Raw genomic sequence first — 23,957 nt, 5'->3', positions numbered from 1 at the left:
CAACCAGCACACAGTAGGAGCTTAATATGTCATAGTGAGGCCAGAAATCACCTACCATCTTCTGTTGTCATTTAACCGCAAACCTTACCTCCAAACTGTGCCTATGCCCTTTCATTGCTGAGGGACTGTGCTATGTGGTGACTAATACCCTGAGCTGGAAATGGGGAGGCCCAGCCCTGCTCCAGGGCTCCCTGACTTTGGGGTGACTGCAAGCAATTTGCTTCTCCATCGCTAAAATGAGAAATGGAAATCTCCACTCTCTCTGCCTCCTGGGGCAGCTGAGACAATACCAAAGTGAGGGCCCAGGGCAAACTGTAAAGTACCCATGTGAGGGGTAAGTGGTCTCCTGCCTCCACCTTCAGCTGGGAGTATAAGAAGGGTCTGTGCCTGCAGGAGAGGCATTTGAGAGGCATTTCCATCCTGCCAATCTGTTGGCTCCCTGCAGAAACCATTGTGACTGGTTCTTCGAAGGCCAGCCCAAGGAAGCAGATGCCACAGCCAGATCAGCAGGGGCTCATTTCCAGCCTGGTCAAGCATGGGCTTTCCTGGGGCAACCCAGCCCAGCCTAGAAGTCAAATTCCTGTCAATTCCCACCATGGGCCAGGCCCTGGGTTTTCCCTGGGTCCCTGCAGTGACAGAGGCCAACCAGGGGCCCCTCAGACCCACTGCCACCTTATAAAACTGCATGGCTAACACTGGCATTTGGAGGCACTCAAATGCCCCCACGTCTGCTCCGCCAGATCACCCACAGCTTCACCTGTTCCCACTATGAGCTTCAGCCCCACATCTTTCCCTCCAGACCCTACCTGTCCTTGCCAACTTCCCTGATTTCAGCAAAGCTGTGCCCTCTGCCCAGGGTACTTTTCATTCTTCCCCAGGCATTTTTCAGGGCCAGGCTGAAACCTACTCCCACGTCCTCCAAGGAGCCTGACCAGAATCCCCTCCCAGAATCAACTGGTCAGAGGGCCCTGTAACCCTGGCTATTTTGCTGTGCAGTGGAATGCCTTATGTCCACTGCCCTGCACCCCAGTGTTTCCACTCTCTCCTGTTCTGCATTCTCCACTCCGCCCGGGCAAGGGGGCTCATCCAGTACACATGTAGGGAACTGAACCGCTAAAACCACCCCGACCCAGGCTTTGAACAGGGTAACTGCTCTGCATGGGTTCCAGCGACTGACATCTTAACTGCATTTCTCAATATGAAAACACTGAGTTGCATCCTCCCTGGAAAAGTGGTCTCTGGGGGAAGAAGGGGCCAAACCACTTAGCTGTGGGTCTAGCTGCCTTTAGATTGTAAAAGCCCAAGGTGACTGACTGAGCCTGGGAACATGGAGCTTGAGTGGGGGTGGTGGGGGGAGAGATATCAAGGGTCAGTGGTACTCTCCCCTCCCCTGGAACAGGAACCCTGAACTGAGTCAGCAAGTCTTAGGAAGAGCTGGGCCAGCTGCCATTAATCCTTCTAGATGCTGGCAGGGAGAGCTCCAAGGGGCAGGCCTCGTGTCAGGGCCAAGGTCCCTAGGATAGGGCCAGCAAGCTCAGGCGGCGACCTGGAGAAGCGGGCAAGCCCTGGCTCTGCCGGGCAGCCCACTCCAACCTGCCACTGCACATAAATTACAGGGAGGAGGCTGGTGGCCAACTTGCTTCAAGGCTGGCCCTGCCTCTCTGACACAAGGAAGGGCTTTGTATAGCCCAATATCTCATTACCTGGCACCGCAGCCACACCGGAAAGGGCAAATAATGGGGTGAGTGCGACACATGTTGCACAGACGTCCCTCCCTGCACAAACCTGTCCTTAAGTCCCCACTGTCTATGGGGCAAAGGCCCAATTAACTCCTTAGTATGGCATTTGCAGCCCTTCAATCTAGCCACAACAAATCTATCCAGAAAAATCTCCTCTAGTGTAATTCATTTATTCATTCAAAAAGTATTTGTTGATCATCTCCTATGTGCTAGGCATGATGCTGAAGGAGCTGAAGGATCCCTAAGTCCCACTGCCCTGAAGACTGTGCAGATCATACCCAAGTCCCCAGCTTAAAGCTGTGATTCCAGAGGGGCTCAATACTTGCTAAGTGCCATTCCCATCACTCCCACCTGCCCGAGGAGGGCCGAAGCTGCCCTTCCCTGAGTCTGCCTGCCTTCTCACCCATAAATCTCACCACCACACCAGAAAGGTGGGCACCAAAGCCACTCCACCTGTTGGAGGCCCGCCTACCCACGGGCCTGATTTAGAGTGTGCTAGCTGCTCAAGGGGGCACTAGGGCACCAGTGTCTCGGTACTGGAGTTACTGGAGGGTTGGGGATTCTGGGGGTTACAGAGCACCTCGGGCCCTCAATCAACCCCTCTGAGGCCACTCATCTGACAAGCATTCCTGGGCCCACTCTGGGACAGACCCTGTGTGAGGAGCTCTCTTGCAGCTCTCCAGGAGCCTGTTAGGGACAGGAGCTGTGACATGTGTGACCACTCCTGCCATAGATGCATGGGTACGTGTACATGGAGAAAGGAAGAAAAGGAGGGGGGAGATCAGGAAGCCTCCTGAAGGGCATGACAGCTGAGCGGGACAGGGAAGGACAAAGGATAAAGGTCCAATACATGGAAAGACACACAGGCTATAGGTAAAATCCTGGTGGTAGGCGAGAGGTTTCCAATGGGCTGGCTGTGAAACATGAGGCCACAGGAAGCCTTTCGGGGGGGAAGGGTCAGCGTGAATATCATGCTACGAGTCTAGACATGATAGAAGCCATGAGGAGTGTTTAAGTAATGACATGTCCAAAGTCACGTGTGAAAGTAGAGATGAAGGATGGACCAGAAGAGTCAAGACTCGAGCACTATGGGATGTCAGGCTATGGGGCTTTTCTTCTGCAGCACTTGAGAAAGACATTACAGTAAGTGATGGGGCAATATATCAATTTCCTACTTTATAATGAGCCAGAATACATCAAGAAATCCTACACAGGACAACACGGTTGTAGGAAAAAACAGTGCACTTTTAAAAGACTTGTGCTTTTTGACATGAAAATATGGGCAACTTCTGTGCAACTAACTGTTGACCAAAGATTTTATAGCATGTCTAGGTCAAAGACAGTTTGCAAGAAATTAAGGGGTGGAGGCGAGGGAGGTCAAAACAGGTAAGCATAAAACAGAGAGAACAAGTCAACATGGTCTGTGTTTAAGAAGAGATGTGTCTAACGTTTTAGACCAGGGGTCTGCAAAGTTTTATATTTTTAAATAAAGTTTTATTGGCACACAGCAACACCTATTCTTGATGTCTATGATCACTTTCGCACTCCAAAGGCAGAATGGAGTAGCTGCAACAGAAACCGTGTTACCCACAAAACCTAAAATACCACCTGGCCTTTACAAAAAGTTCACTGACCCCTGTGTTACACACATGTGAACTCCCACATGCAAACAAGTGGCCACCCTGGGAGGCAACCTACTTATTCCCAAAGCCCCTCTGTGTTTCCCTGTGAGGAGGGCCCCCAGGGGAGGCCACACACTTCTTTGAACATCTTGGGGTAGTAAGCCTTCCATCCTCTAGAGTGGATTTAATTTCTGGAAACTGTCCAAGGCTTTTCCAACCCAATGCAGGTAAAAAGGTGGGTGATGGTGCCAAGGAATGAAACATGCAAGCTTGCCAGGGGCAGGACGCGTGCCTTAAACACTGGATGAATTGAAATTGCACTGAGAAATGTGGTTTCGTTATAAACTTGCGCAACTTTATTTCCTGCGTCTCATTAATTGGGGACAACAGTCATCTGACGTTTAAGCCTCGGCCTGATGGTAAAAAACAAAACAAAAAACTTCAGTTGTGCAAGACCAACCACATTTCACAGGAACCAGTGGTCTAGGGTTTGTTATTAGGGGCTGGCTGTCCTGGGAAGTCAGAGAAGAACCCCTGGCCATTTTACAAATGGAGACACTATGGCCCAGAGAGGAGATGGGACTTGTCCAAAGTTACCCAGCCATGGAACCTCAAGGTTCAAGTCATCCAGAGTGGCTACAGAGTTCCAGGTTCTGAGCTGGGAGCTGTGGGGGTAAATCAAAAGTGTTCTCAAGGAGCTGAGTCCCTGCTATACAAAAGGACAGGGGTGTCCTAAAAACATGCAGGTTTGACAGGCCGTGGCCATGTCTCCTGACCTGAGTCTGTTTCTTCTATTAAAAATGAACAATATCCTCCTTGCAGAGTTCCTGAGAGGATTACAGTGAGGTGATGTACCTGAGGCACCCCATGGAGTATAGCATATGATGGGTGCTCAATAAAAAGTAGCTCATAATCTCAGGCATTAGGGTGAGGTAGTTTATAGTAGCAATATTCCACGACTGTTACCCACACGCGCATGCATGCACACACACCCTTCCGTACAGGAGGCTCTTTAGGACAGCAAGACTTCGCTGGACACCTGTCATGTGCGAGGCACGCTCTGCCTGCCTCCTCCTGGGAAGTTAACAGAGGGGAAAAACTGGAAGCTGCTTTTGGAGCAGCAACATCCCCAGCTGAGGAGGGAACAGTCCCTTCTCCCAGCTAAATTCCTTTAGCAAGACAGTTGTAAACACAGCACAGACCAATAAGAACTGAGAAACAGAAGCAGATTTTGAAAAGCAGGTTGGTCTGGCTTCTGGAGGCAGCCACGATAAATTTCTTCCAAAGGGGCAAGGGAAAATCCCCACACCTTCCTGGAAATAAGGCCTTTCTCCTTTCATGGAATAGCCCAGCATGCCAGTGGGTTTAGCAAGAAAGGGTGTGAGTTGCAGCTTCCTGTGCGTGGCTGTGCAGTTCCGATAACAGGTCCCTGCCCAAGCTGAGGCTGTGACACAGACAGATGATGTCCTGATCAAGTACCCAGGGCCAGCACTGGCACCAAGAGCAAGCCTGGTGAGCTTATATAACAAAGGGCTTGTCACCACTTCCTGTGATCCTCATCGCCCACATTCCAGCACAATGAGACACTCCCTCAGCCCTGGCTTTGAAGTTCAAGAGCTCAGCTGGGAGGCAGAGTGCCTGCACTGGCTCACCTCATTCCCCTTTGCGCTTGATTTATTATTAGTTTGCTTAAAAAATAAAAAATTTTAAAATGCACCTTTTAAATTAAAATATGGTTTTTAAAAACTGAAAAATATCCAACTTTCCAGTGACAACCACTGTTCACATGGGATCTATTTACTTCTGGCCTTTTTTCTACATATATATGTGGACATGGACATGCGGTAAGGGGAAAATATGAATATTCAGTTTTTTATATCCTACTTTAAAAAAGTCTGTAGTAAGCCTTCTCTGTCTTGACTACTCTGCGCTGAGTTACTCAACTCAGCTTTGGGAAGCCGCTTGTTTTCGCTCTATGAAGTGCCACACAATAGCCATTTCCCAAGGCTGGATATTTAGGTGATTTCCAGTTTTTTGTTTTTCCAATGCTGTGGGTTACACATAACTAAATCACTGTGACTCTCTTCCCTCTATCCTTAAAATAAATTCCTAGGAGGGGAACCACTGGGTCTCAGAGCAGCAACTTTTAAGCTTCTCCGTGTTGTCCCCTTACTGTTTCCTGTCACTCTTCCTGAGATGGAACCAGGTCTGCAACATTTTTTAGGGCAACTCTGATTTATAAAGTCCTTTCACAGTGGCCTTATCAGCTGATCTCATGACAGGCCAGCTATGATGAACACTCCCGTTGTAAACAAGGAAAAAGGGCTCAGAGAGGTCAAGTGACTCACCTAAGGACACAGAACTTGAACCTAGACTAAGCCTGGACAGTGCTCCTTCATTGCCCCACACTGCCTCTCTCACAGGCCCCCAGGCCAGAATTTGAGCAGGTACTGTGGAGGTATCTTAAAATCGAGTACAGGATGACCTAAACACACACAGCTTGCTAGAAATCCCCAAGACACACCCTGTGATTCTGGGCGCACCTGTTAATGCTTGTTAATGTTTTGACCATCCAACTGCAGACCAATGCGGGGAAAAGCCACAGTCCTACAGCAAAAGGGCTCCAGTGGTCTTTCTTTCTTTCAGCAATGGGGAAGGTTCTCTTTTACCACTAAAGAATGAAGGCATAGAAAAGGTCATGCCCCGAATAGCTAGAGAAATAGACTTTATAATAGACAATCTAACTCATTTGTCTCTGATTTTTAGATTGTGAATACAAGATGACCTTAGATTTCACATTTGAACCAGCCTTTGAAATTCAATTCTTCTAAGGAAGCCTGGCCTCTTCCTATAAGGGAAGCCCTAATTTCCCATTTTGAATTTTTTTAAAGAAAAGTTTGGGTAAGACAAGAACACATGAACTTCTTGTTTGTTTCGGTACCCTTCACAGATCTGAAGTCCCTTTCCCATCCATAAGTATAAGGTGGCCATCAGAAATGTCCAAGATAAAATGGCTCTCTGAATGAAAGTGTGCAATTGAAATTTACTTTCAGAGTAAGAAATGTTTGAGCACAACAGAACTACAAGCCGCTGAACTTTAAGAAATTCAATACTATGAAGTGCTTGCTGGGTTTAGAGAAATAGGTGAAACCAGAAGAAACCTTCAAAAGCAAAAGAGTATGATATTTTCTAGGATAACCATTCCCCAAAGGATCAGACAGGTATTAAAAAAGGCATTTCTAATTTAGGGGGAAAGAAATCGAATAGTACAAAAAAAAGTCAAGAATGTGCCCTACCCCCACTCCACTGTACTTCCAAACTGTTTCATCAGCATCCCTCTGTGAGCTGCCACTACCAGCAATCTCTGCTTCCTCTGGAGGCTTCATGTCTAATAACCTTCAAGGACTCCTTAAAACATCTGGTTTGCCTGGATGGAGAAACTTCCTTTGCTTTTGTAAAACCAGGTCCACTTCTGCCCAAGTCTGCAGGTGATAAAGAGTCAGAATCAAAGCTGCAGATGAAATTCAAGGATGGGTGGGACACAGAGAAGGAAGGGAAGATCCCAGGCGCATACCCAAGTTTGGTGTCTGCACTTTGACAACATTCGGGCCAAGGCCCGTGAAACCGGGGCCTTAATGGTGTTCTCAGCCGTCCTGTGGGTGACTAGGAAGTGATGACACCAATTCCCACCATCTTGTCACTTTGCAGTCACACCAGAGATGGCTTTCAGATGAATCCTGAGCTCCGCAGCAGCTAGGCAAGCAGAAACGGACTGACAGCTGAATTCCCCGAGCTTGTGTCCCATGTGTGAGGCAAGAGGCCCTGAGCAGGCATATTATTCCTGGATCTTTATTTACAAAGCATCTCTTCTGGACTTGGAATGCACTCTGATGGCCAGAGGGGCCAGTCTGATTCAGCAGTGAATGTGGAAGAAATTGGCCAAGGATCCTCAGGGGGCCCTTCGAGTGAGCCCAGCAAACATCTCTTCATCAAGGCTAATGTTTCTTCCCCTCTGGGGACCTGAAGGCTCCTGAGCACTTACTGCTTCTAACGGAGCTTGCCTTTGTGTAGGAACGTCCTCTAAAGGTCAGCATCCCAGCATCGGCCGCAGCCAGTGTCCCTTCTCCCTTCTGTGTTCCCTTCTAAAGGCTCCAGCTGCACCACCAGCAGCTTTATCATAGTGTTCTTCTACCTCTGTGGATATCTACCTGCCTGGACATCCTGGAATGCTTCCAGCTCCATGAGCTGCAGCCATCAGATAGGAGGGCTAAGCATTGCTCTCAAGGTTAGGTGAGTAGCTCTGCTGGCCCCCAGAACAAACACTGCCTGCTCCTCCATCTCCTTCCTCCCACATAGCTTTCCTCGTGGATGAGCTGGTTGGTGGCTTTGCCCTTTCCTGCTCTGTGTTCCTCCAGCTCTCCAATGAGAAGGACCACAGGTGAAAACATATCTCCATTCCCGACCCAGGCCTGGGACCCCTGGTGCACTATCCACCCGACTCTGACAGAATGTGGACAAACGCTCTGGACTGGGTAACTGACAAACTCCCAAAGAGAGCATCTCAGCTATTAACAGCCATCCAGAAAAATCTATCCCCTTGACAAGTGCTTGGTCAATTTCCTTCCATTGACCAGTGCCATCTGAGAGCTGCTTGAGCAGTCAGTGGCAGTATTTTACTGCTTAAGGGTGCAGATTGGGGTCAGGCCCTTGCTGTCTATCTAAAGCATTTGCTATTCTAACTGGGGTCCCCACCTTCAGGCTCAGCTTAGGTCACCCCTCCCCATCCGCTCTAACCCATTCTCTTAAGCTGCAAACAGACAGGTTTTCCTGAAGCAGACCTGACCCTATGGCCCCCTTGCTCCACCATCTTCCATTATCCACAGAAGACCACACTCTGTGGCCTGGCCCTTCTGGCCTCCAGACACCTTGCCTCATCTCCCATTCTAGCATCAATTCCTGTTAGCTTTTCACAGCCTCTTTTTCAGTCACTTGGGACCATTCACAGGGTCCCTTCCTGGGATGCCCTCTTCATATCCGCTAATCTCTAAAATATCCAAATCTTCACTATCTATGAAGGCCCAGTTCCAGCACTACCTCCTGCATGAATGAAGCCTTCCTGATAGATACTCCTTTGGCAGCATTATCCTAGAAACAAATATGAAGAGTGTCTGGCTCAAATCAGATGCTTTCTCAACAGGAGAGAACTATGGTTTTTAAATGGCTCTGGCCTCATGGTTTGGGGAGTACCAGGTGATACAGAACGGACCCCTGTCACTGTTCCTTACAGCTGTGTAGCACAAAGGGTAAGGGTAGACAGAAGCCAGACTGGCTGCCTGGTCTTGACTCCCCTATCTGCAATTCTATCCATTACTTAGCCGTGTCACCTACAACTAGGTACTAAACAAACAAACAAACAAACAAACAAAAAACCTGTTTGCCTCAGCTTCCCCACCTGTAAAATGGGACTCTTAATAGAACATACATCCCAGGGAGTGTTATGGGGTTCAGTGAGTTAATATTCATAAAGCACTTGGAAGAGTGGTGATCCAGGCGGAGATTTTACTTCTGCTCTCCAGTTGCAGGGACTCATGGTGAATCGCGAGCTGATGGTCAAGATAAGCACAGTCACTTTTTGAGGATGACCCCACCAGGTCAGAAAGGGCAGCCCCAGCCACAGCACTAGGTTGGACTGATGGTCAAGATAAGCACAGTCACTTTTTGAGGATGACCCCACCAGGTCAGAAAGGGCAGCCCCAGCCACAGCACTAGGTTGGACTGAGGCCCAGGAAAGACTGCGGCCAAAAGAATATAAAAACATTCAGTGATGTGGTGTGACATACAGTATAGTGAATTAAGTAGACACACTCAGTCTCTGAGAACCACAGAAATGCTCACAAGTGTTCAAAAATCTGCATTTTTTTTTTCTTGATTTATGCCCCCTGAATACTCCTGGACTTAATCTGTTCTAACACCACCAATTCATTAATGTCACAAACCTCACAGCGGATACCGCAGGATGGATTATCCTGACACTGGCCCGGGCTAGAAAAAGAGGAAAACACAGCAGCGTTCACAAGAGGTCTCTCCTTAAAGACACGGGACACCTGGGCTGAGGGGGACAGAAAAGGTTAGGAACAAGGTAAGAACTCTGAATTCATATCGCTTGAATTGGACTTTGGTGGGTGTGAAAAAAATTTAAGTGACCAAAATAATGTAGCACCACGTGCCACACCTTCAAGCCTTATTCATCCTTCAGGTCTGAACTGTCCCACCCACCGTCTGCTCGCTGCTGCCCACGCCCACCTCTGTGCTGTATTAGAGATGCAGCAGATCCTCAAACAACATCTTTCACTCACTGTCCTTTCGTTAAAGGTTGATGAGTTGCCACAGGAATTTAACTCATTTTTAATCAATCAGCCTATGGCAACATTGGTTTTGTTACATGTCATTTCAATTAAAGTCGGAGAGCCTATCACAGACGTTAAGCGAGGACGCACTTACTCCTGGACCTTTCCAATATTCCCTCCTGAGCGCCGAGGCAGGGCGCGGGCTATTCTCCGCGGGACTCGCCCAGTGCGGGAACACTGTAGGTATCGAAAAACTGTTTGCTGCGTGGATGACTGAACGTTGCACCCCTTTCTCCACAAAGTCCTGGAGTAAAAGCTGAAACAGACACACCCAGATAAGGCCACACAGGCAGGAAGAGACCACATTAGTGGTCTGTCCCAAATAGACCTACCTAGACAGCTGCCCCCCCCTCCCCAGTCTGGGAGGGGGAAGCCAACCCCACTAGAGGTGAGCAGAGGCTTCCCCAGCCTCATCCCACCCACAGCGACAGGTGTGGCATCCAAAGATGAAGCTCTAATACCCAGTTACTTCCCTCAGGTGTCGGATGCTGAATGTGTAATAAGCGCACGCGAAAGGTTTCATTTTATAAAGAAAAGGCAAAATCATCATTTTCATAATAGCTGATGAGACCTAAACACAGTCAGGGCGAGACCAAGTCAAAATGTTTAAGTCTAAAAGGGCACTGGAAGAAATACAGAGGGATCATAGAACAAGCAACAAGGAGAGGATGTCCACACAGACGGTCATCCAGAAAAATAAAACTAAAACCCCACTTCATACCCTGAAATCAAACTCCAGACAGATTAAAATTTTAATGTTAAAAAAACCCAGCCCATCAAAGTATTAGAAGAAAATACTGGTAAATATTGCAGAAAGGAAGACTTTTTTAAGCAGCACATTCAAGAAATCATGAAGAACATTGAGAATGATTTAACAACAGAAAACAATTCAGTGTAAGCAACAACAGTCACTAGACACAAAACCTAAAGGCAAATTACAAACTTGCAAAAAATATTCTGCTATCCAAATGACAGGCAAAGGGGCAGTCGTCCTTAATCCACAAAGAACTCTTACAAATTAACAAAAAATAAGCCCTACAGCAGAAAGGATGGACAGAAGATAAAAGTACACAATTTTAGAAGAGAAACACAAATGGTTAAGCACTTATACACTAGTAATCCAAGAATCTGCAAATTAAACTAAATTGCACTAGAGTAACAGGCGTAAACTTGTAAAGTATTTCTAGAATACAATTTGAAAGCATGTATCAAAATTTTTACCTTCTTACCCAGCAATTCTTCTGGGAACCAATCCGAGGGAAATCATCACAGACTCAGGCAAAGAATTAAGTTACAGAGATGTTTATCACAGCCCTGTTCAATTAGAGAAAGCTAGGGAGAGTCTAAATATGCACACGGAGTGCTATACAGACATTAAATTACCGTTGTTGAATGTTTAAAATAATGTAGACATCTTTCCATGTCTCTAAGCAAAAAGAAGATAGATACAGTATTACTGAATGTTGGTGGAGGAAAAATGTGTTATATAAGCATTGAAAAAACACTAGGTAGACAGTGAAACAGAGGTTTCTTTCAACTACAGAATTAGACTTGGTTTCTATTTAAGTTTTGGTTATCTGCATTTTCTATACCAAACTTGTCTTAGTTTTGTTAAAAGGGGAAGAAAAAAGTTAACACAAGAGAGAAACATTGAAATAGATTAAAAAATCCGAGCTTGCAGTTCTGAGGAACTGCCAACTGGCAACTGCCCCCCACGGAAGGGCAGGTAGGGGCTGCACCATTCCACGAATGCCGGGCTGGCCCCAAATCACATGTGTGGCTTTGGAATGCACCAGAGGGATTATGGGGCTGTCTGGCTTTCTGGGAGTGCCCACCCAACAAAACAGTGAAGCTTCACTGTAACTTTCTGGTCATTTCATTTTTAAAATTTAGCCAGGGCCTGGAGAAAGCAGGAAAGTTCCATTCCTCCTATTTCTTTATGCCTCCACCCCCCTAGCCCAAGGTCCAGTGAGCCCCATATAAGGGAGAACTTTCCCAACAATCACAAGTGCTCAGCAATGAAATGCTCTGCTTAGCAGGCAAGGCAGGCCCCAGCCCGGTCCATAGAGACTTAACCTGGCACTCATCTTGACCCCCCTGTGGTGCCCAGGCACACAACACTGCATGTAAATCAACAGGTGACCTCTTTTGAATTTGGAGAATTGGGGTAATTTCAGACCAGTAGCAGGGGTGGCCCTTCACACCCAGTACTGCCCCCTCCCCCCCCCCATCACCAGCAGTTACACCAAAGCAATCACAGGTTCTGGTCACACCTGCACAGGGAGCAGCACTCCCCTTCCCATCTTGATCTCAGTCACTGTGAGTAGGATCCTTTCTGTCTGGGATGCCATATATCCACTTTCTTCTGGACCCACCTCCCATATGGTTTATTTCCCCCGGCTCCAGACAAAGGCCACCCATGCCTTTTCTGGGTTCTCAGGAACCTCCCTGCCCTGAAGGGCCAAGCATGGCTTGCTCCCAGACCCAGGACGCAGTTGCTGGATCAATTCCATTCGCAGAACTGTCACTGCTCCTCTGGCATCTTCCCCACCTCAGCTAATGAACACATCCTCCAGGTATTTGAGGTCAAAGTCCTGGAGTCATCCTTGACTCTCTTCCCCTTCTCAGATTTCATCTGTCAGGAAATCCTGGAGCTCTACACCTTCACGACACGTTCTGAACCTGGTCTCCTCGTTACCCACTGCTAGCGCCCCAGTTCCAGTGGCTGCAGGTCCCCTAGCTGGTCTCCGGGCTTGTTCCCTCTGGTCTATTCTCCACTAGGCAGCCAGAACCATCCTCTCAAAACCCAAGTCAGATCGCGTCATTCCACTGCTCAGATTCCTCCAGACGTCGCATCTCACCCAGAGTTAAAGCCAGAGACTATTTCAGTGCCTCCAAGGCCAGGCACACTTGGCCTGCCCAGCCCACCTCAGACCTCATCTGCCCCCTCTTCCCCACCTGCTCCCCTTAGTCATGCTGATCTCCCCGAAGGACCCAGGCATGCTCCTGCCTCGGGCTTTTGCACTGTTTCCTCTGCCTGGAAGGCTCTTTTCTGGGAGAACTGTGGATCATGCTACCATATCTTTCAGCAAAGCCCTCTCTGAGCACCCATCTAAAACAGCACCCCATGCCAAACTCTGGCTCACCCTAGCCTCTGTATCCACTTTACTCTTCTCCACACTCTCTACCTGACATACTATGTTTGCTTGACTCCCCTCCTGATAGGGCAAACTCAGGGTAGCACAGTTTTATCTGTTTTGTTCACTGTTGTATCCCCAGCACCTAAATAGAACAATATCCAGCACATAGTAGGCACTCAGCAATGTCTGTTGAATGAATGAATGAATGAATGAATGAGTGAGGAGGAAGGACTTGGTATGGGTTCTTGTGGCCCAACTGAGGACTCTGGATCCAGCCCATAAGTGCAGGCCCCGTAATGGGCCAGTGGTGTCCGCCCCCCTACCCACCTGTCACGTCACTTTCCCCTCAGTGGACTCCTCAGGAAGCCCCTTTCTGACCATCACTCTTAAGTGCTGCTTGGAAAACACGGGGCCTGAGTCATTCCCCAGGGCCCTGACTAATTCTCTCTCCATCCCTTAGACCCACCTCCGAGATCCTTCCTCTACGGCATAATGGGAAATCCAGAGAGACCTCCCCATGGAGAAAATGGAAAGGAGCTGAATGATTTAAAGGAAAATTCAATTCCTCCTGGTGCAGCAGTAGAGAAGGCGCAAACTCTCAGGAAGCTAAGGAAGCTAGTGCCTCTGAAAGTGAAACAATAATAGAGATATTACTGGAAAATACCAAACAGGAAGAGGAGGAAAATTCCATTGTGGAAGCAAGGTCCACCGTTGATCTTCCTTAATGGTCTTGGTAAAGCATTTCAGAATGAAAACATGGAAAGGGCCGGAAATCAATCAGGCTGTCACCCTTCCTGTGGACTGGAGCTCTGGCCAAGCCACCTCCACATCGCCTTGGCACAAGGAGCACTGGGCTCAGAACACAAGGTCAACAGCCTGGCCACTGGCTCAGCCAGTACCTGCTGTGTACAGGGCAGGCTCCATGCCTCTTTGGGGCCTCAGTTTCTCCATCTGTAACATGGGGGGAGGGGTTACAGCATCTTCCTCACGGAGTGACTCTGAGACTCAAACTAATTATGGGTGTGAAAGTGCCCTTTAAGCTGTGGAATGCTCACATACATGTGAGAATCAGTCAGTATTGCCACAAATAAGGCATGAGGTTGTGCAGCCTGAGGTGGAGTGGCACGGTGATTAAAAACAAAGATTCTGGATCTGGGCTCAACTCTCATCTCTGCCACTTACTGGCGGTATGACCTCAGACAATTTACATAGCCTCTCAGTGCCTCAGTTTTCTCATATGTAAAACGGGAGTGACCGTAGCACCAACCTCAAAGGACATTAAAGGGTAAAAGAGTTAATGCAGCCCAGCCAGGCGTGGCGCAGCGGTTGAGCGTCAACCTAGGATCCAGGCGATCGAGGTTTGATTCCCGGTCAGGGCACATGCCTGGATTACAGGCTCGATCCCCAGTTGGGGCGTGCAGGAGGCAGCTGATCAATGACCCTCTCATCAATGATGTTTCTATCTCTCTCTCCCCCTCTCCTTTCCTCTCTCTGAAATCAATAAAGATATATTAAAAAAAAAAGAGTTAATGCATATAACGCATGTAGGACAGTGCCTCATTCACAGTATGTGTCATGGAAGTACTGGCTAATATTACTACCGTGGAAAGCTCCCTCAATTCAAGTGACTACTCTTTTTTTACACAAATGCTTCTTCCAAGAAGCCTTCCCTGCTTCCCTCAACTGAAATGAATCTCCTTCTCACCCTGCTTCTCCTTTGGCTCCATGGACTCAAGGCTCAGCCCAGGATGGCTCTGAGCTCACCCAGGCTACTTTGTTTATTGATAAATTCTGCCATTCAGATCTGTGTTCCGACCCTGGTTCCTGTGTCCTCACCAGAAGATAAGTTTCTTGTGGGGAGGTACTACCTACCCCCTAGCTCATCCTTGGATCCACACAGCTCCTGACAGTGGCCTGTATATGGCGATTCCTCAGTCACCACAAGCCAAACAGGAGTTATGAAATCAGAGTGGCAGAGACCACTACAGCCTCTGCCCCTATCCTGCAGGAAACCCACCACCACCTCCACCCAGCCTCAGAAAGCCAGCATCCAGCTCTCTGCTTCAAAGCCACAAATTCCAATTTGTTTTCCATGGCCAAGCCTGACCTACCCCTTCCCCACAGGCCACTATCTCTTGGCTATCTCAGCACAAGATATGAAAGTCAGCTCCCAGCTAAACTGCCCAGGGGAGCTCTTGACCACAGGCAAGATCAGCTTTGCTAAATGACCAGAGGAAGCCACACCTGTTTCAGATTTGTTGTTTAACTCCTAATTTTATGGGTCAGAAATGCTTTGGAGGTGGGGAGAAGATGGGATCTAGCCTTGGGGGTTAAATCCAGGAATATCAATCTCGTTCTGAGATTGTCAGATTAGAGGACAGTCACCTGAACTCCTTTAAGGAAACTTAAGTTCCTTTTTGTTAAGAGCTGCGGTCCCACTAGTTTTTGTGTTAGAACAGCACATACAACCTCACCATTCCTTGGGGAGGGAGCACTTCGTGCTGGAATGAGAAGACATGACAGTTACAAGACACATTTTGTGCGGCTGTCCTTTGAGAAGCACCAACTCTGTGTACAGAATTTCTCTATAAAATAAGTCAAGTGGCCCTGACCGGTGTGGCTCAGTTGGTTGGATGTCGTCCTGTGCACTGAAAGGTTGCCAGTTGGATTCCAGGTCTGGGCACATGCCTGGGTTTTGGGTTCCATCCCCAGTAGGGGGGTCGTGCAGTAGGCAGCCAATTGATGTTTCATTCTCACATAGATGTTTCTCTACATATCTTTCTTCCTCTCTCTAAAAACCAATTTAAAAAACTTTAAAAAACCCCACAATCTTTATTAAATACTACTCTTTATTAAAAATAAATAAATAAAATAAGCCAAGTGCTGCATTAACATCTCATGTATGAAACTCAGAGGTAGATGGGGGAGGAAGAGAGAAAAACCAGCTCTGGGGCCTCTTCCAGGGATCACCAAAGCCCAGTCTGAAAGGGAGGGGAATTAGGGCGAGGGGCACAAAAAGAGGAGCGTTAAGGGGAGGAAGAGACACATAACACATTTCATTAAGTATCAGGCTTAGTATCTCCACTTAAATTGTGGGCAATGGTGGAACAAATTGATAAAAAGCATATTGGCTTGGAATTCAGACAGCAAAGGTGTGATCTTGGCTCTGTCACTTGGTAGCTTCATGACATAAAGCAAGTCATTAACCTCTAAGCCTTAGTTTCTTTATCCATAAAGGGAGGGTAATACTACCCGTGGTAGATGGATGGGACTGTAGGCCCTGATGGCCTGCCTGCATCCCTGACCTGTGCCATGGATTTTGCAGCTCCTCCTCTCTCCTCAAATCCTGGCTCTGTGACTTGCTTTGGTCAACAGAATGCAGAGGGGACAGTGTGCCAGTTTCCAACCTCAAGAAACCTTATGGACTTCTGTTCTTTCTTGGAACTACCATCATATGAACAAGGCTAGCCTGCTGGAGGATGAGAGACCACATGGAATAGAGCCTAACTGTCACAGCCAAGGCCATCCAAAACCATCTGACCCTCAAACATGGAAGAGAGCCCAGCTGGGATCAGCAGGGCGGCACATCCACCCCACACTGACCACAGATGCCTGAGTGAGCCTAGCTAAGACCAGGAACCCTACTCAGTTGACATGTGGGCTCACAAACAATAATTAAGGCTTATTATAGTTGAAAGCAGGGGTTGGAAACTACAGACCATAGGTCGACTGCCTGTTTTTGTAAATAAAGTTTTATTGGAACACATCTATGCCCTTTCATTTATATATTGTTGATGGCTGCTTTCAAGCTACAATAACACAGTTGAATAGTTGTGTTGGAGACTGATCTGCAAACCTAAAAATATTTACTATCTGGCCCTTTATGAAAAGTTTGCTAACCCTTAGTTTAAAACCACCTAGTTTAGGGTGATTTGTTATGCAGCAATAGTACCCGAACCTCTTCTAGGGTGTTCATGAGGATTAAATGATCAGTTAGAGCCCTGGCTGGAGCATTGTCCCAATATACCAAGGTTGTAGGTTTGATGCCTAGTTGGCACACACAAGATCAACCAATGAATGCATAAATAAATGGAGCAACAAACTGATGTTTCTCTCTTTCTTGCTCTCTCTAAAATCGATTCTTTATAAAACCTAAATAAATGATCAATTAGTGTTTAGCATGAAACATAGAGAATATATTTCTCTTCTCGGAAATCAATGGGAAAAACTGGACTTGAAATGCAGGCATTTCTCTCACATTACTTTTAAGGTCTGGGACTTCAAAGGAAAAGTATTCCAAGCCAAACCACAGCTACCAAGTGTAGCTCTTACCTTTTCAATCAATTACTTTCTTAGAACTGGAGAATGTGACCATTAACCAAACGGAAATTACTTGACAATTCATGTTTGACCCTGGTGTCAATCAAGCCACAGAGCAATGATTTTATGCAAAGGACCAAAAGACAAGTCACAGCTTCCTAGTAAGGCACATGAGACACTCTCTTCCCTCTGTGGATCCAACCTCCCTCTGTCATCCCCGACCACATCTGTCCTGCTGAGCCTCCAACCACTCTCTCCCAAGCCTCCAGGCTTGGGCACAGCTGTTCTATCCCTTCTGCATGGAGAGCCCTCCTCCCCACTTCCCTGCCTGGGAAATTCCCACTCATCCTTCCAGAGTCAGCTCAAATGGCACCTCCTCCTGAAAGGCTTCTTTGACTTCCCAGACAGAGCTGAGCTCTCCCTGCCCTTTGCACACACTTCTGTTCTCACGTTCCTTGGGTCACGGTATTGTCTCATTACCCGTATCTCTCTCCCAGACTAGACCTTAAGAAACTATAAACTGAGCCCAGCTGGGCATGGCTCAGCGGTTGAGCATCAACCTAGGATCCAGGAGATCGGGGTTCGATTCCCAGTCAGGGCACATGCCCGGGTTGTGAGCTCGATCAATGGCTCTCTCTCATCATTGATGTTTCTGTCTCTCTCTCTCTCCCTCCCCCTCTCTGAAATCAATAAAGATATATTTAAAAAAAAGAAACTACAAACTGAGCATCTTCAACTACAAACTGAGAAGCTTCCTTCTTGGAAAGCTGGCCAACACTTATTTTCTGACTTCCCCCTGTCTAGCAGGCTGCTCAGAAACTATTTGCTAAATGTTTTCTTTTCTTTTTTTTAAGTAAAAAAAAAAAAAGGTTTGACATATTATTTATTCCTTAGGAAACATGTTATTTAACTCAACTCTGTGGATGCCGACAAAATATAAAGTGTTGGTATGCATCAGTATTTAAAACTTGGCAAACTGATGTCATGATGAGTCTTGACTTTCTCAGCTGTGGTGGAAACATTTACTTAATGAAAAAAGAAACAAGACTTCAGCAGAAAACAACTGGATGAGAACTGCTTGGCTGCCCAAAAGAACTACCAAGTTACTGGCCTCTTTTGTCATCATTTTTTAATAAAGACAACCTGAAGGAGTAATATTTCCACATACTAAAGTTTTGTTCTCTCTTCCTAAGAGCTCAGGCTCTCACTGTCTCTTCCCTGGACTATACTGCAATTGTTCCCTAACTCTGACCCCAACTCCCCCAGATTATGGCAGCTATTAATAGCCTGGGATGCTCCCCAACCATGGCTCTGTCTGAGTCCATCACTTTCTTGGCTCAAAAGTCTTCAAGGACTCTCCTGGGTGAGTCCAAACTCAGACGCCCACCTCTCTCGTGTCATCTTTCATTCCCCAAGTAAGGAACGCTGCAAGAAAGCTCTGGTTTCCAAGAAGACATGCCTCATTGAGGTTTTACATGTACACACACATATATAATCACACATATACACAGGAACACACTTTCATATAAACATGTACACACAGCACTGACACGTAAGTGTTCCTGCAGGCTGCAGTCACCTCTTTCTTTGCACTGAAATTCTGCTCCCATCTCTAGATCCAGCTCAAAGCCGCCTCCTAGGTGAAGACATCGTTAAATTTCCCAAGACAAAAACACTGGGAGACAAATGATGAAAAGACAATGTGTCAGTCTCCTCCAGAGGCTTAGGCCAGAGATTACTGACAAGTCTTTTGCAGCCTTTCTTCCCTTCCCTCCTAACTCATCCTGGTACTGGGAGATCTCTGAACACAATATAAGTGCTGGGTAAAAGCTGGTTACATTGAAAACACGGTCCCTCTTCCACATAATTCTAAAAGAGAAAATGCCCACAAGATGCTAGTGGTAGCAGTGGTGGTGGGCAGGGGGGTGGTGGTGGTGGTGACCAGGTATGTGCGTCCCCCGGGACTCAACTGGGAGAATAGGAGGATGCTTAAGTGTGTGACAGAGGGAGGCAGGAGGGGGGCCCAAAGATAAACCATGGCGAGGGCGGCACTGGAGGCATTGAAAGGAGGATCTGTGGGCCAATAGCTTCTATACTATGCTACACACAGTCACTCTTGACTCAGGCCCAATGTTAAAAACAAACACCAGGCCTGGCAGACACGGGGGCATTCAACAGCCCTATGGGTTCTTGTCCAGCTGATAAAAGGAAGCTAGGCCTGAGACTAAACAGGGCGCTAGAATAGGTGTTCCTGGATTCATGGATGAGGGGCAGATGGAAGGCTCTGGTGTGTTCAGGGCTGGATCTACAGCATTCCTGGCCTCCAAAAGCTGTCTGGCTAAAAATAATGTGAAAACCAGGCTGCCTCCCGGCTGCCTGACCAAGAATGGGGGCTGTACGCTGGCCCTGGATTAAGAGGCAGTCCCACACAGAGGGCATCCAGAGCCTCTGCATCCCCCAAACAGCTCCCACCAGAAGACCCAGAGGGAGGGTTAAGGAGAGGCCACTATTGTATTAATGGTTCTCAAAGTGTGGTCCCAGGATCAGCAGCAAAATGCCACTTGCTAGAAATGCACACTCTCAGGCCCCACACCAGGCTTGGGGCACCAGGCTCTGTTTGGGGGTGGATCCCAGCAATCTGTGTTTTGACCAGCCCTCCAAGTGATGGTTTGAGAACCACTGCCTAGTGTCACCCTCCCTGGCTGTCCCCCTCCTCATTAGACAGAACATCTGGTAGCCCCAATTCCTCAGTATCCAGAGGAATAACTTCTCAAAAGACAAAAGGGCTCGAAGTCACAACCCAGTAGGAGAAATGCAGCCCAGAGATGTTTAAAAAAACAACACACAAAACTGTATCTGCTCACATCACTTAGCAGCTAAATCCCTTCCTTGGCCCTCACTGTGTTTAACTTACAAGGTTCTCCCTGACCCCAGCCCTGCTGTCCCTATGGGCCCTGCCTAACTCTTACCTCTCAATTCCAGCCACAGGGACCTCACCTGCAGCTCCCTGGAGCACCAAGCTCTCTTCTGCAGCCAAGGTCAGCACCCCTCCCCCACGGTAATGGCCCTCCCTGACCAGCCCCTCTTCAGTCCCAGGTCACACAAAGCCCCATCACAGCAGTCATCATGCACGCTTTGGCCCGGGACACAGCATTCGCCTAGAGTGGCCCACTCCAGCACGGAGCAGCGGAGGGCACAAGACGACTCACGAGAAATAACTGATGGCGGAACGATGCTAAGTCTTAAACACACTTGACAGTCCAGCTATAAAACATGTTCCTAACATATTCCTCAGTATTTGAAAGTCTTAATTGTAATCAGGAAATGTTTACTAAAGTTTTGAAAGCCATACAAGAAGACTTTAGTGAGCAGCCAGAATGACAAGCAGCTCGAGAGAAAGATTTACCCACCTTAGAGGTGGCCATAGAGTAACAAGGGGGATGCCGGGAGTCCAGCACCTTTGATTGTGACTGTCTCCTGACAGCTAGGCTGGGCCTTCCTCACTTTCCATCCCCAGAAACTTTAGGTTCTCCCAGGCCAGCACCTAGCCAAGCCTGGGCCATGCATAAGGTGGCAGGGAGCTTCTTTGGTGTTCCCACAGCTCAACCACAAGCCCATGATCCCGGATCCTCACAGAGAAATCTCCCCTTCTCCAAAGCAGCACCTGGTGGCCACCTGGCTACTAGCTTCTTGTCATCTAGATGAGGCATCCTGGGTGCTTAGGAAGCCGAGACTCCATGCTTTCGAGGTGTGTCCCCAAACTGACCCCAGGGGGAGGTGGGATCCACCACGGACTGCCTATGCCATTGGGGAAGGGGTATCAGAGAGAGGATGCCAGGCAGGAAAATTAAAGGGGGGAGGCATCCCCTTACTCCTCCTCACAGGAAAATAAAAAAGATCCCTTTCCAAGCACCAGCTGGCAGGTAGGAGCCTGTCTCCCACCTGTCTGGACATCTAGTCCTAAAAGGAACTCAGACTCTATCAGTCCCTCCCCTGCCACAGCCCAGCCTGGGCAAAAGTTTACCTTTGGGGGTGGGGGCACAAGAGGGACAGCAGCCAGCCAGCCATAGCAGGACACTGGGCCTCAGATGTAATCACAACACTGTCTTCCACCAGAAGAGGGAACAAGTATTATTTTGTGGGGAAAGGGAGGGCTCACAGGAGTGTGAAGGGGGAGGAGAGGGCCCAGTCTGGCTGTAATTCACTGGCCTGCTTCAAAAACAATGGTGGGGAGAGGGACTGGGGAGGGTGACAGGACGGGACGGAATGGGTCACTGGGGAGAAAAGGGACACCTGGAATATTTTAAACAAAAATAAAATTAAAAAAAAAAAAAAGGAGTCGAGATGGCCTGATATGTAAGGCAGAGGGTGGTCGCAGAGCCGCCCCCCTCAGCCCGGGGACAGCACGGGGCAGGGGTAGTAGGGTCAGGAAGGAAAGCGAGGGCTGGAGCCAAGGCGCAGGAAAAGCTCCGGTGAAGGTGTCAGGGGCGGCTCGCCCGAAGGCGGCGGGGATGGAAACCTGGCGGGGGTGGGGCGGCGCGGGCGCGGTGGGACCGACGTCGCGCGCTCAGAGCCGGCGGGCGGCCCGGCCCGGGGGATGCGGGGTCACGCGGCGGGTCCGCTCCAGCCCGGCCCGCTGCCCACCGGCAGGCTGGGGGAGCGGGGGAGGGCAGCCTGACTCCGACTGGACCCCTGGGGCCGCGAGGGCCGGCCGGGTGTCTTTCCTGGGCAAGGCCGGGCGGGCCTTTCTCGTCAGGCAACTTCCGAAGCGGGCACCTGACTGTGGGCTCACTGAGGGGACTTTGGGGAGCAGCTGCGGAAGACAGTATGCGGGGATGCCGGCGACCATGGGGGGAAGCGCGGGCGAGGGGCAGAAGCGGGAAGGAGAATGGGGCGCTGAGCCCAGGGTCCCGGCGAGAAGTTGACACAGGGCCTCGAACCGCGGCGGCGCCTCAGTTTCCCCGCGGGCGCGGCCAGGGGCGCCTTACCTTCTCCTTCCGGCCGGGCGCGCCCTCCTCCGCCGCCGGGGCAGCGCACTTGTTGAGCAGTTTCTTGGCTCCGCAGGCGGTCGGGCTCCAGGTGCGGCCGCCCGAGCAGGCGCCCCCCGCGGGGTCTCCGGCGCCGCCCACGGCGCTCTCCACCTTGATGAGGCGGTGCTTGGGGGAGATGTAGCGCACCTCGGCCGGCGTGGCCGGGCGCCGCTCGCTGCTGCTGCGGTAGAGGTGCGGGGAGCCGGAGGACGAGGAGGAGGACGCGGCGACGCCCGCGCCCGAGGAGGCGCAGCAGCAGCCCGCGGCGCCCGACGCGGACGAGGCGGAGAAGGCGCGCTGGCCGCCGCCCGGCTCCCCGCCGCCGCCGCCGCAATAGTCCAGGCGGCACATAGCGCGCAGTTTGCGCAGCGACGAGCCGGGCCCGTTGTAGGGGTCCTCGAAGTCGCGCTCCTTCTGTGCGCGGTAGGCGCGGATAAGGTCACTCGTGCTGCCGCTGTCGTCGGGCAGCGACCCCGACAAGGCCGAGAAACAGGAGGCGGCCGCGGGACCGCAGGACGCCGAGGAGGCCGCGGGGGCCTGCGGCACGGCCTGGGGGGGCTGCGAGGGCCGCTCGCCCCGGCGCCGCTGCTCGCGGTAGTCGGGCCGCGGCGGCTGCGGGGGGCTCTTGGTCTTGCTGTTGCCCAAGCTGAAGTACTTGTTCAGCCACTTGGCCATGGCGAGAGGCCGCCTAGGGCCGCCGCGCGGGAGCCAGGTCCACCGCCGCGGCCATTCGGGGGGCAGCGCTGCCGCCCAGGTCCCTCGGCGCCCCGGCCCCGGCGGGGGGCGTCCGGGGCGCCTGCTCCCGACGCCAAGTTCAAGTTCTCTCCGCCGCCTCCTGCCGGCCGCTCCCGGGCTCCAGCAGCTGCAGCACCACCCTCCGCCTCCGCCGCGCGCCGCCGGGGCTTCGGATCTCGCGCCCCTCGCGGGAGCGTCTCATGGGATCCCGGCCCACGGCCCCGCCGAGAGCGAAAGGCCCGGGCGCTCCCCGCCTCGGACGCTCTGGCCGTGCGCTGCGCTGCGGGGCGCGCTGCTGCCCCGTCGGAGGCGCAGCCTCCGCCTTAGCTGGGATCCCCGGCTGCTAAGCGAACTTGTCGGCGTTCTCGGGCCCCCTTCTTCCTTCCCGAGAGCGCTGGGGCGATCCGAGCCCCGCAGCCGGAAAGCAAGCAACGGAGGGAGGCAGCCGGCGCCCGCCCGAGCCCGCGCGCCCGTGCCCGTCCCGGCGGCGCCTGCCGCTACCGCTGCCGCCGCCTCCCGAACCGCCGCGTGTGTGACACTCGGGCCGCCAGAGCCCGCCCCGCGCCGCGGCCCCGCCCCCTCCGGGTCCGCGCGAGCCCCGCCCTCAGCCGGCCCCGCAGGCCCCGCCCCTCCCAGCCCGGGAGCCCGGGCTCCAGACCTCGGCCCAAGCCCCGCCCTCCTTGCGCCGGGGTCATCCGCCGGCGCACCTCTCCCCCTCCGCACGCGCCACCTCCCGCGGTCGCCTCGGCGCCAGCGCGCGGGTCGTGCCCGAGGGCGCCGGGGTCCCGCGGCGCTGCCAGCCCCGCCTCGTTCTCTGCCCGCCGCCGCCGAAGGCGAGAGGTAGCCAGCCTGAGCCTGCAGCGCTCGGAGACCGAACCCGACCGCATCCCCAGGGACCCTCGCGCAGGGCACCCCAGGGATCCCCACTGTTGGGTGGAGTGCAAAGGTGGATCAACGGAAACAT

The 23,957-nt window shown here is 50.6% G+C and overlaps 1 protein-coding gene across 1 annotated transcript in view; it reads right to left on the bottom strand.

The window, feature by feature from the left end:
- The window catches only part of SHB (SH2 domain containing adaptor protein B), a 124,277-nt gene extending 101,088 nt beyond the window's left edge, over nucleotides 1–23,189 (bottom strand). Inside the window, exon 1 of the mRNA XM_081150972.1 lies at nucleotides 22,217–23,189. Coding sequence (XP_081007098.1) covers nucleotides 22,217–22,933 — 717 coding nt within the window. The 5' untranslated portion in view covers nucleotides 22,934–23,189. The remainder of the gene's footprint in view (nucleotides 1–22,216) is intronic.
- Nucleotides 23,190–23,957: the final 768 nt, after the last annotated feature.

This window comes from Miniopterus schreibersii (assembly GCF_964146895.1).
Source record: "Miniopterus schreibersii genome assembly, chromosome: 11".
Taxonomy (NCBI): domain Eukaryota; kingdom Metazoa; phylum Chordata; class Mammalia; order Chiroptera; family Miniopteridae; genus Miniopterus; species Miniopterus schreibersii.
The sequence above is the reverse complement of the archived record's forward strand: the minus strand, read 5'-3'. Positions and strand labels throughout refer to the sequence as shown.